Source organism: Rhinoderma darwinii, chromosome 1 (assembly GCF_050947455.1).
Source record: "Rhinoderma darwinii isolate aRhiDar2 chromosome 1, aRhiDar2.hap1, whole genome shotgun sequence".
NCBI classification, from domain to species: domain Eukaryota; kingdom Metazoa; phylum Chordata; class Amphibia; order Anura; family Rhinodermatidae; genus Rhinoderma; species Rhinoderma darwinii.
Window position 1 is genome coordinate 12,625,008 of NC_134687.1, and position 12,515 is coordinate 12,637,522.

At 42.3% G+C, this 12,515-nt stretch overlaps 1 protein-coding gene across 1 annotated transcript in view; it reads right to left on the reverse strand.

Moving 5' to 3' along the window:
* Positions 1–980: 980 nt before the first annotated feature.
* Positions 981–12,515, reverse strand: part of DNAAF9 (dynein axonemal assembly factor 9) — a 65,323-nt gene continuing 53,788 nt past the window's right edge. Inside the window, exons 24-30 of the mRNA XM_075849657.1 lie at positions 11,775–11,861; positions 9,625–9,731; positions 9,043–9,117; positions 8,351–8,556; positions 8,205–8,270; positions 7,201–7,294; positions 981–7,071 (exon numbers count right to left, since the gene is read on the reverse strand). Of these exons, the coding sequence (XP_075705772.1) occupies positions 6,959–7,071; positions 7,201–7,294; positions 8,205–8,270; positions 8,351–8,556; positions 9,043–9,117; positions 9,625–9,731; positions 11,775–11,861 (748 nt within the window). The 3' untranslated portion in view covers positions 981–6,958. The remainder of the gene's footprint in view (positions 7,072–7,200; positions 7,295–8,204; positions 8,271–8,350; positions 8,557–9,042; positions 9,118–9,624; positions 9,732–11,774; positions 11,862–12,515) is intronic.

Below are 12,515 nucleotides of genomic sequence, written 5' to 3' on the forward strand. Positions count from 1 at the left end.
CGGCTCCCTGCACTGTGTTCGGTCCACTACTTGCGGCCAAAATACGTCCGTCAATTACGGACGTAATTAGTGTGTGTGCACATACCCTTATAGTAGTTATATTCTTGTATATAGGGGGCAGTATTATAATAGTTATATTCTTGTATATAGGGGGCAGTATTATAGTAGTTATATTCTTGTATATAGTGGCAGTATTATAGTAGTTATATTCTTGTATATAGGGAGCAGTATTATAGTAGTTATATTCTTGTATATAGGGGCATTATTATAGTAGTTATATTCTTGTACATAGTGGGCAGTATTATAGTAGTTATATTCTTGTATATAGGAACAGTATTATAGTAGTTATATTCTTGTATATAGGGGGCAGTATTATAGTAGTTATATTCTTGTATATAGGAGCAGTATTATAGTAGTTATATTCTTGTATATAGGAGGCAGTATTATAGTAGTTATATTCTTGTATATAGGAGCAGTATTATAGTAGTTATATTCTTGTATATAGGGGCAGTATTATAGTAGTTATATTCTTGTATATAGGAGCAGTATTATAGTGGTTATGGTTATATTCTTGTATATAGGAGCAGTATTATAGTAGTTATATTCTTGTATATAGGAGGCAGTATTATAGTAGTTATATTCTTATATATAGGAGCAGTATTATAGTGGTTATGGTTATATTCTTGTATATAGGAGCAGTATTATAGTAGTTATATTCTTGTATATAGGAGCAGTATTATAGTAGTTATATTCTTGTATATAGGGGGCAGTATTATAGTAGTTATATTCTTGTATATAGGGGCAGTATTATAGTAGTTATATTCTTGTATATAGGGGGCAGTATTATAGTATTTATATTCTTGTATATAGGGGCAGTATTATAGTAGTTATATTCTTGTATATAGGAGGCAGTATTATAGTAGTTATATTGTTATCCAATGGGAACAAGAATACATCTCACAAACAATAACACAAAGGAAACAGACATAAAATACTTTATTGTTATCTAGCAATACATTGGAGTTAAGTGTAAAAATCAGATTTGCACAATGGCAAGTAAAAACATTAAAAGTAATACAAAAATAAATGGAAAGGTCATTTTTATAACATCTCTCTATACTAAGTTGTAATAAATACAATAGTTATAGCAAAAGCTGCAATCACACGGTTCAGTTTTACTGAAGTTACAGTAGTGTATGTGGACGAGAGTAAAAACACCTTAAAATCAAACAAAATAGTTTAAATGCAACACAAAATAAAACAAATAAAATAAAGTGAATTTGGCACAATGTGGAGGGAGAGCTCAGCGTGTTAGCGCCTCACAGTGGGGAACAGACTGTAGCTACATCTCACTAGTGCTCTGAGGTAAAAAAAGAATAATTCTAAAACTTAAATTTATGTCTAAATCACAGTTTTTAATCTCCTAAGATTTTCCCTTTATGTGAACACCAGCGGGTGCCCAAAAATGCGGACAAATGTGCAAAATAACATTAAAAAAAAATAAATGATAAAACTATCAAGAAACAGTTACATTCCACGTTGCGCTTTTACCGTAATATTTATGGCGGACTTTCCCCAATCAGGCCGGATTCACACACCGCGCTTTGCTTCCCCCCGCCTCCCCCCGAAAAAGCAGGAATAGGTCCCAGAGAAGGAATTTAGGTGAACCTAAACCCAATCTCCACTTAAGTATCATTGCGCAGGTAAAATCTGAATATAACATTGAGCAACTTCACTTCACTGATCTTGATCCAGTTTTATACTCCATTCACATCCAAAGCTGTTCACACCTATAGGTTAGCTGCTTTTTGAATTTCAGAAGGAGAATGCGGACACCCACATCTCTAAAAGCTTAGCTGAGCTCCTGCATTGTACCCTGCTGTGCTGTATTGCATTTTGGGTGTGAGAAGTTTGTGTTTTTTTTCTTCAAAAGGGTCTTCTCTACTCCCACAATGCACCACAGCAGGTCGTATTTAGTATAGACAGATTCAGCAAAGGAAAGCATAGGGATGTGAGGTCCTGCAGGCTGAAAACTAGAAGAAAAAGAAAAAAAAGGAGGTTGTGAATGCAGCTTTAGATGTGACTAGAGTACAAGACTCAAGATCACTACTAGATAAGCAAAGTATTAGACTCAAGATCAGTACAAGAGCATTTTCATAATGAAACCATATTCGAAAATGGCGCTGCGTCTTTAAAAAAGAACGGGAATTTTTGTCGCGTAACTGTTTCTCCTGCCTCTATAACTTCAGCAACTCTTGACACACTCACTCTGTGATAGAAACACAAGCTGCCAAAGGTACGGTCAGCGAAGCATGTAAACTCCTTGAGGACGCTATGTGCGGCCAGGTCACCGCGACGATGTCGCCCGGCGTAACGGCACTTCATTGTCAGTCGTTTTACAAAATTCAACGTACGCAGTTTTTAAAAACCCTACGTATTAATTCTATATGAAAATCTCTTCTTACAGTATCTACAATCCTACAAAAAAAAAAAAAAACGGAAACCGACCAAGACTCATCCCGCGGTCGCGGCGCCGTTCTCAGTCAGTTACGGTCCTATTCAAAAAAAACGGCAGTCCCCAAAGAGTTTTTCTTTTTAATTCCTATACGTATAGAATGTGCTGGAAACGTACATAAAATAAATCGGAGGAGCGAGTTTTATATCCTTTCACCAGCGTCGTTAACCCCTTAAAATCCGGGGTGGATCATTGGAATTGATAGGTGCAGCTCGCAAGCTATCTGTGCTCTGATTGGAAGGCACCTGGAATAGCACCGTCACAGTTTCTTATAATTTATACATATATATATTTTAAAAAAATTCGCTAATAAAAAAAAAAGTCATGAGGTAAGCTGCTGGATACGACGCCGTATCCGAATTTCTCAATAGTTTAGTACCAGTCTGGTGAAAGGTATTCCACAGCTACAAACGATACAAAGTGCACTAGATTTTAAATGGGTTGTGTCCCTTTAAAAACCAGCTAATATGTGCTCATCATTAAAGCGAACCCGCTGCCTACCCGGACATTCCCCCTTTGAATCGCTATGAGCTTGTGGTGGCCGCCCAGGCACCGTATGCCTCGCGCCTCCTTGATTCAACGGTGTAGGCAATGGGTTAAAATATGTAAATTCTATTCCGCTTGCTCCATTTATTTCCGTTTAGACAAAAAAAATCAATATCCAAACGCCCCAAATTTTTTTTTTTCAAAGCGGTTTGTAAAGAGATCAGTGATCTACAGGTTATATTTAGCGCAAGTGGTCGAAAACGAGACACCTTCCATACAATCCGTGTCCCCGTGATTAAACTACAAATCTCTATTCTACGTCAGTATGGCTTTTATAGTGTAATATCCTCCTTTAGGGACTAGCAGCGCGGACGTAGACCGACGAGAAGCAAGAATTGTTAATGCCTTGTCCACTATAGTTCATTTGGTCTTCGAATACCCTTTTCGTCTTCTGCCCTTTAAGCTGCGGTACTTCAAGTTGCCTAGCAACCTCAACTTCCTGTCTGGGTGACCACTAATTTAATGCATGAAGCTACATGTACAAAGTGGTCACAGGAAGTTCTGTCTGCTATACAACTGACTGTCTCTATATGTTACACAGGCATGTTCAGGTCTCTCTTAAATAGGAAATATCTAAGGGGTTGTCTAGTTTAGAAACTCACCCTATTAGGTTATTATGAGTTAATAGAGGGTAGTCCATCCTTCGAGACAGTAATCTCTTAGACCAATCGAAGAGCAGCTACAAAGATAGTCTCTGTAGGACCTGAAACATCCCTGCATTACATGCGGATGGCCCATTAAGCTTCATCAGCGCATTGTAATGCTTCACTTCTCCTGCGGAGGCGCTGTAGGGGAACTGAACACTTGATTCTGGTTTTCCCAGCAGTGTACAGCTTATACTTGGGGTCTCAGTGGTAGGACATCCAGTGATCAGAATGTCAAGCTGGAGGGTCCAAAGAGGTCAACCCCTAAGCATGAGAAGACTGGTAGTTGCTTTAGCAAATCTCTGCCGATCCCTACGACATAATCAACTCTTCTTGCAAAGAAATACAAATCTCCGACCAGTGTCGGGCGGTGGTCTTGCCACCAATGTTTTGTTGCTCTAGTTCTACCTAGAACGATCGATAGTTTGGCATCGTCTGCTAATCCCTATCCATTCTAAGAGGCACTGTATTATCCAAGTCCATGCATAGATAAATCACATATCTCTCTAATTACTAGGAGCTCACAACACGGCGGCTTCATCTCCGACATGCCGACATGTTCCAGCCCCCCGAAACACGAGTAACAAATCTAAATCTACGTCACGTTACACACGATTAATCTCAAGTCTTAATGTATAAAACGTGGTAGTAATAAGAACCACCGTTCTATAGGTTAACAAAAAGAAACAAAAATAACAATAAGAACGCGCAAAAAAAAAAAAAAAAAGATAACGATATAAACATACAGGATGTTCAGGAGCTACCGAGTCTGGTGAAGCAACGAAACGCGTTGGCATCTATTTGGCAGCTGGAATCTGATTGGATGCTACTGGCAACACCCAATTTGTGTCTTGCATCCTATATGGCCACACCGGTGACATTACAAAGGGTGTAGTGTCCCTTTGAAAAAAAAAAAAAAAATGGAAAAAAAACAAACATCATGGTAGCATCTTGTAAAATGGTCGCGTTCACGGAGTGTATGGTAAAGACCAGACTTGTAAACACGGCTCCATGCGCCCCAGACTGTTTTATCTTTTCGGAAAGGTAAGAAACGCGTCTGCATGATTAAACCGGGGGGCGGGGAAATTCCGATATATTTCCTCCTTGCAGGCAACATCTCTGATATGTTAAAGTAAATGTTCCACCGACTTTCAACTAAATTTGAGATTTACGTTTTAGATGCTGGAGCGGAAACCACGTGGATCCCGACAATATAGAAAAAAAAAACAAACATGGGGACTCTCGAAGGGTTTATAGGCTACTGTGTGAGAAAAGAAAAATACCACCTTAAACGCTCCCGGTCCGTACATTACTACAGGTCCGGATACTGTCAGAGGATTCAGGTGGGCGACAGAAAATATTCCTATAATAACCAATGACTGTCAATAGGCGACAGCTGCACTACGATGCCCCGTGGGACTACATTATGGCGGATCCGGCATCTGCCGTACATCTTGGAGGTGACTCTAGACTTGGCAGAACCGACAATGTATCCGGTTTTTCCTCGTCTCTGAATAATTAGTGCAGCATAAATACTGGGATCTTACTTCTAATAATCAAATATTCAATGTTCAGCTCGGAGGTTATTCTAAACACGTGGTAAAAAGGCTCAGGGCGGCCACGACACGTGATCGGGGTCAGCCGACCTGGACTTCCCCCTTATGTGTGAGTCAAACATACATGTCATGGAGGGGAAGGGGATTAGATCAGTCACGGTCAGGCAGAGCAGTGGGTTGGACGGATTAAAAATTAAATCAGATTCAGGTTCCCCTTGATGACATAAAGGTTATGGGGGCAATGTCTACGGCAGGCTTCAAGGGTATGTATATTTTTTCAACCCAATGCTTCAATAAAATAAAGCAACTTTGCAAAGCCTTGAATAAGAAATCTCCTTCTGTTTGGTGGACACAGCTCTTATACAGACTTGCGTCTCCGTGGTTACAGACTACAAACAAACCCTGTGTAGTCTGATCCAGCAGTCATGCGTTACTCTACTCCCTCCTCCTCTTGTCGACCTACAGGGAGCAGCTGGAAGGGAATAACACATGACTGTAGGATCGGACTTCACAGTAGCTATGGAGACACATGGGTTGGCAGAGTCTCTGTATACACAAAACGGTCAATTTTATTTTTTATCAAGTAGGAGGAGATTTTTAAAGTAGCTTTTTTTGGGGGTTTCAGATGCAACGGGACAAAGTAGCAAAAATGTAATTTAGGAATGCGACTTCTGCCAAGAAAAATGTGAACATACCCTGCAGCCGTCCATTAATAATATACCGAAACGTGTCGCCAACACGCACTGGCCGTCCTTGGCCACCTCTAGGCCACGATCCTTCCCAATGAGATCGGATACATTGTAGAGATTTACTATCCTGATCTACGGCTTGAGAATAGAAGGGGGATCATCTACAAGCTTAATAAGTGGGGGGAGTGCACCCCCCAAAATATATGGCAGGCACCATGTGATTGCTATTGTGGTTCCCATTGGCTGCCTGGGCTTGGTGGGAAGGAAACGTTAAGAAAACTCTAAATAGTTCTCCCCAATATTGCTGGATCGGCATGGCTTATAAAATCCTCTTATAAAAGGCCCAATAGGAAAAATATATCCGAAAAAAAAAATAGGATATAGACATCACGGATACTAGTTAGATTGGATGGGACATATAACCACTAATATTTTTGCATCATAGCGCTTATATGTGGGGGGGGGGGGATACAATATTCTGGCTAGAGTTAGAGGACCCCTTAGGCTGCACTGGTCTACGTGGCTACGGTCACGACTGATCGGAATGGGCTGCGTTGAACGACGAGGACCCCGGTGCACCGCCACCTTCACATCTGTTCAGGCGTGACTCGAGGAAAGTTGCAGCCGCGTCTCTCAATTTAAGTCATGTGACACGCCTACGGCTACGAAAGCCTAACTCAAACGGTAGTCTAGACCAGGCCTCACTAACAATGTATGCGGACTAGGCCCACAGTAACGAAGTGGTTAAAAATCTGGCTTCTCAGGACGTAAGTGATGTTATCGGCTCTGGAGCCCCGTAAGGAAGTCCGCCACGCTCCTGTGAACAGACTGAACACATAAGGTGCAAAGTGATTTACAACCCCTCCCCCCACCCCCGGAATATGAAGCAGATTGTATGAGAAGACTCATCGCGTCTATACAGGGGGAGACGCTGATCACAGATGGTTCTTGCGGTTCTGTAGTCATTTCACTAATGGCGGACGCTACATCAACGCGACGGCAGAACTCTCACAGCTTCTGGCCAAAGACGTCGTAATGCTCCTGCTGCTCCAGCTCCCGGTTGTATTTCTCGATCTCTTTGTTTGCCTCGATGACGTAATCGTATATGAACTGATCCATAACTGAGGGCCAGGAGTGAAGGAAGAATGGAGAGAGTCAACATGGCTGACGGAGCGGTCTATTGTAGATAAATCATTTCTACAGAATTATCATCTTATGAATATGTGCCCGAGGACACGACAGAAGGATACGAGGATGGTAATCCATCTTTTCTCCAAGGAAATTCACAAACTGAGTTCCGTTGTAGAAATATCCCTCAGGGAGAGAATCCAAGTGACGCTTTACCTATAGGTAAAAAAACAAGCAGAGATTTGTAGAATGATGTTCGATAGATAGATAGATAGATAGATATGAGATAGATAGATAGATAGATATGAGATAGATAGATAGATAGATATGAGATAGATAGATAGATAGATAGATATGAGATAGATAGATATGAGATAGATAGATATGAGATAGATAGATATGAGATAGATAGATATGAGATAGATAGATATGAGATAGATAGATATGAGATAGATAGATATGAGATAGATAGATATGAGATAGATAGATATGAGATAGATAGATATGAGATAGATAGATATGAGATAGATAGATATGAGATAGATAGATATGAGATAGATAGATATGAGATAGATATGAGATAGATAGATATGAGATAGATATGAGATAGATAGATATGAGATAGATATGAGATAGATAGATATGAGATAGATATGAGATAGATAGATAGATAGATAGATAGATAGATAGATATGAGATAGATATGAGATAGATAGATAGATAGATAGATAGATAGATAGATAGATAGATAGATAGATAGATAGATAGATAGATAGATAGATAGATAGATAGATAGGACAGACAGATAGATAGATATGAGATAGATAGATAGATATGAGATAGATATGAGATAGATAGATATGAGATAGATATGAGATAGATAGATATGAGATAGATATGAGATAGATAGATATGAGATAGATATGAGATAGATAGATAGATAGATAGATAGGACAGACAGATAGATAGATATGAGATAGATAGATAGATATGAGATAGATAGATAGATAGATATGAGATAGATAGATATGAGATAGATAGATAGATAGATAGATATGAGATAGATAGATATGAGATAGATAGATAGATAGATAGATAGATAGATAGATAGATAGATAGGAGTTACATGTATGTTCCGGATCTCCTGTAGGGATAATGATCGTCTTGTTCTTTGAGTCTTTTTTGGAGGTTTCTATGTAAGATTAGACATCGGATTATTAGTATTATCGCGGTTTCTAGATAGAGGGAGTTGCGGCGGGCGCTTCTTCTCACCTGCCGGGCGCACTGCCGGAGCCAGTCCTTTAGGTCGTCTTCTTTGAGGGCGCAGCCGGTGAACACCAGGACACATTGCTGGTGAATGCTGTTCTCTCGCAGCTCGTGTCTGGGGTCGGGGGGAGGCATCGGACCTTCCACCCCTGGGATCACGCTCAGAGAGTTGGTCACTGTGTTGTGGGAAACTTCTACCATCTGCTCCGAGTCTAGTATTGAAGACAGATGTCAAAGAGAAGTCAGACATGGACGGGGTAGGGCCTTGTGAAGGGGGTCCGACTCCAAAAATAGCTGAGAAAAGCCAATGGTGCACCCCTCAGTCCTTCCAAACTAGCAATTTATGGGGGTCTGTGCTCATGTATCCCCAATAATGACATCAATGACACCTCAGAAGATGTTTAGAGGGGTTGTCCGAGATGAGTAGGGTCTGCGTTTTTTCCAGAAACGACGCCACTCTTGTCCATGGACGATGTCTGGTATTGCAGGTTTGCCCCATTTAAGTAAATAGAGCTGTGCTGCAATACCAAACCCAGCCTGAGGGCAAGGGTGGCGCTATTTTTGGAAAATACAAGAATGCAAATAAGCTTTAAAAACTCTGATCCTCTGTTGGCACCTGGTGGTTACCACCACACTACATAGAACGGTGGTAAGTAGGACTAAAGATATAAGGTGGGTGCAGCGGGTACACAGCTTACCAGAAAACTTGACTCGCCCCATGATATGATATGTGTTTCCGGTAAAAGGGAAAGACTTGCTGGAGGACTTGATGGCTGAAAAAAACAAAAACATCCATCAAATGTCACCTGTTTGAATGGAGCGGTGGTCACACATGTGCGCGGCCAACCCATTCATTCTCTATGGGACTCACGGAGATGGTCCTTAGGTTCCAGGACTGTAATACCCTTAGGATAGGCCATCAATACCGGACAGGTTAGGGTCCGACTCGTGGCACCCGCTGCATGAAGAAGCCGTATCCCCTTCATTATTAACCCAAGCACAGCACTAAACATTTGGTTGTGGCAGTGCCCGGTCAAGTGCATGGGACTACGCTGCAGTACCAGGTGCAGCCACAACAATGTGCGGCGCTGTGCAGGGTGAAAAATGCCCCTAACATGCACCTGATCAAAAAGAGGGAGGTGTCAGGAGTCGGAGTAAGAATAGGGAATAATATTACAATCCCGGAAGACCCCTTTAAGCAAAACCTATAGATGGTTCAATGTGTTTGGGGCATCTTCCCACTTATGGGGTCCCCTATAATAAAGAGAAAGTTTACTCACTTTTACACCTCGTCATAAATCGTGCCTTCTCCAGCGGGCGACTGAACCACAGACAGATACGGTCCACCTTCGGCGAGGCGGGTCCGGCTGAGAATTTACCATCGTACCTACAATACAGAAATATTCCGTTTTCTTCCCTTCTCCACTCGCATTTTCTTAACAAAACTTTTTTTTTTTTTTTTAAACAGTAATGAAACTTTTTGAAGCCTCGGAGATCGTCCCAGGATCAGATCAGTCCACGCAGGCAAAGCTGCGAAGGTTTCCATTCCGGGGACGTGCGGAATTTATCCGCTTTATAGCAGCAGTGGCGCGTTCACCGCCATCATCCGGCCGCTGGTGGAATTAGAATAAATCCCGGAAACTTTATTCATAAGGATAATCCTAGAAAAGCAGCAGGAAGCCAACGTGGCTCCCCCTAGAGGAATACAACCAGACGGCACCACACCATTGCTTAACTAACAATTCCCCCACAGTCGACTCCTCGCAGCAGTGGTATTCTTCCAATAATGCAAATACAGCCACGGACTACAAGCTGCTGTTTATGGTGGCCTGTATTCTGTCAATGGTGAAACGCAGCATCAGAGGGTAAATCGCATCACTCAATCCCATCATCGTCCTCAAAACAAGGCAGCGAATCCGCAATGGTGGAAAAGGTCAATCTGCGTATTGTTACTCCAGATATTTAGGCTGTGTTCACACATTGCAGATTTCGCATGTATTTTTTTTAAGCCAAAGCCAGGAATGGAACCCAGAATAGAAGAAATATATAACGGAAGGCGCTACTGGATCCAATTCTGGTTTTGGCTGAAGAAATATATGCAAAATCTGCATCGTGTGAATCCAGTCTTAGACTTTATTTTTCATCCGTAATTACGGACCCATTCATTTCTATGGGCTCCGGACACTTTCCGTATTTTTACGGATGGGTGTCCGTGCCGTAAAATGAACATGTCCTTTTTTTGACCGGCATGTACTCTCCACAGAAGTCTATGGGCGGTTCCATAATTACGGACGGCAGCGGATGTGCATCCGTAGCCGTCCGTAATTACGGAAGCGTTGCCATGCAATGCCAGGGGATAACCCTAGATGCCTCTATTTTTTTTTTAGTGGATCAGTAAATCCGGACCATATTTACGGACACGCAGATGATTTACGGAGGACCATAAATGACCACAGATCCGTATTTACGGACAGTACTTAGGGATGGATGACAAATACGGTCGCGTGCATGGGGCCTAAGATAAGGGACTTATTAGCGACCTTAGATGACCCCCTAAAGAATGGGGTGACCACTCGATGATCACAAGGGCTCCCCACTACTGCGACTGCTCCCAAATCTACTGAATGTGGATCCTGACGCAACGTTCATGCATGACAGCCGGCCTATACGACATTGCAGCTTATCATACGCATAAGATGTGAGAGATAGCCGACGGCTATCTTCCCCACAAACATGCAGGGTCATCTCGGTTGAATGAGGTTACAATGAGGGTATGCGATAAGCGGCTAACTTATGGCGCCGCTTATCCCTAGTGGAGTTGAAGGCGTGGACATGATAAATCCCACCTGCCTTGGACCCAGGGGGTACATGCCCTGTTTCTAGGGGGTACTCGCACTATTCTCATGCGGCACCAGGTATGAACATATCCTTGGAGGCCGTTTTATTATATTTGAGTAGGGAATACACGGCCTACAAACATTGGGAATCGCCGCCATAGATTATTACGCCAGCTGTAGTCCTGTTGTATCTGACTGACTCATATTGTTCGCTATAAGGGGGGTCTTGGGGGGGGCACAGGCATTATGTATGCCTGTCCTAAACAATCATATATAAACATTATGTTATGCCTGGAGCCGAGCCAGAAGGGGCGGATTCAAAGAAAGCACCATTGTGTCATGCTCCGCCCCCTCAGGCCCTGCACTAGACAGAACATCAGGTTTGCTGGAGTGTCCCTTTAATTCCACAGCCCAGGAGCCAGAAGGGTACACAGACACACAGAATCTGAACCCAAATATTATTCATACCCTGAACCACTGTCACAATCTGGTCTCTATACCCTTCTATGGTATTGGGGACATTCACATATAAGATCTCAACATCGAAGGGAACGCGCCCAAATGTATAGAAGATGAGTGTTCTAGAGACTCACCAGCCGGGATACATCAGATATCTCGTTCTTAACATCGGAGGACTGGAGAAGCCGCTTTCTGACAGGACAAGCTCAATGTCCTCATTTCTGCAGGAGGAAAGGGACATTTTAGGACAGTCTGCGGCTCATCAACCCACCATCAGTAATGACCAGCCTGTACCAGTAATAAGGGTCAGCTCGGAGCATGGCAAGACCTAGTGCCCGACAAGAATACCCTCCATATAATATTCGGACATCAGCATTAGATTCTCAGTGGGGAAGTATGAGGAGCTGGAGGTTTGGAGATGTGTATCAGAGGGGATGTGACAAGGGACGTCTGGCTAATAAACCTTCTGATGGTCCGGACAATCTGATAATACAGCATCTGGACCATCTATACACAGTGCGGGTACAAAATCCATGCCAATGAGTATGAATACCAGTATCTATCTACAAGGTAACACATCCAGGGTCCATTGTTAACGGGTGACCATTTCCCCTATGATCTAAGCTCCAGGGTTATCACGAGATACCAGGAGGTACTGGGTGGCCACAACCATTATCTAGAATGATTAGTATCTGGTGGGCACTTCTTTTTCCTCAAAAAAAATCCATCACCAGGTTATGATCTCTTCCTTTCTCTAGAATAAGCCGGAGTACCAGGGGTTGATCATTTGTTGCTCTTTCCCTTCTCTAGAATGAAGACAACTCTAGGGTAGAGTACAAGGAGGTTCCTCCCTTTCTCTAAAATTATAGCAGCAC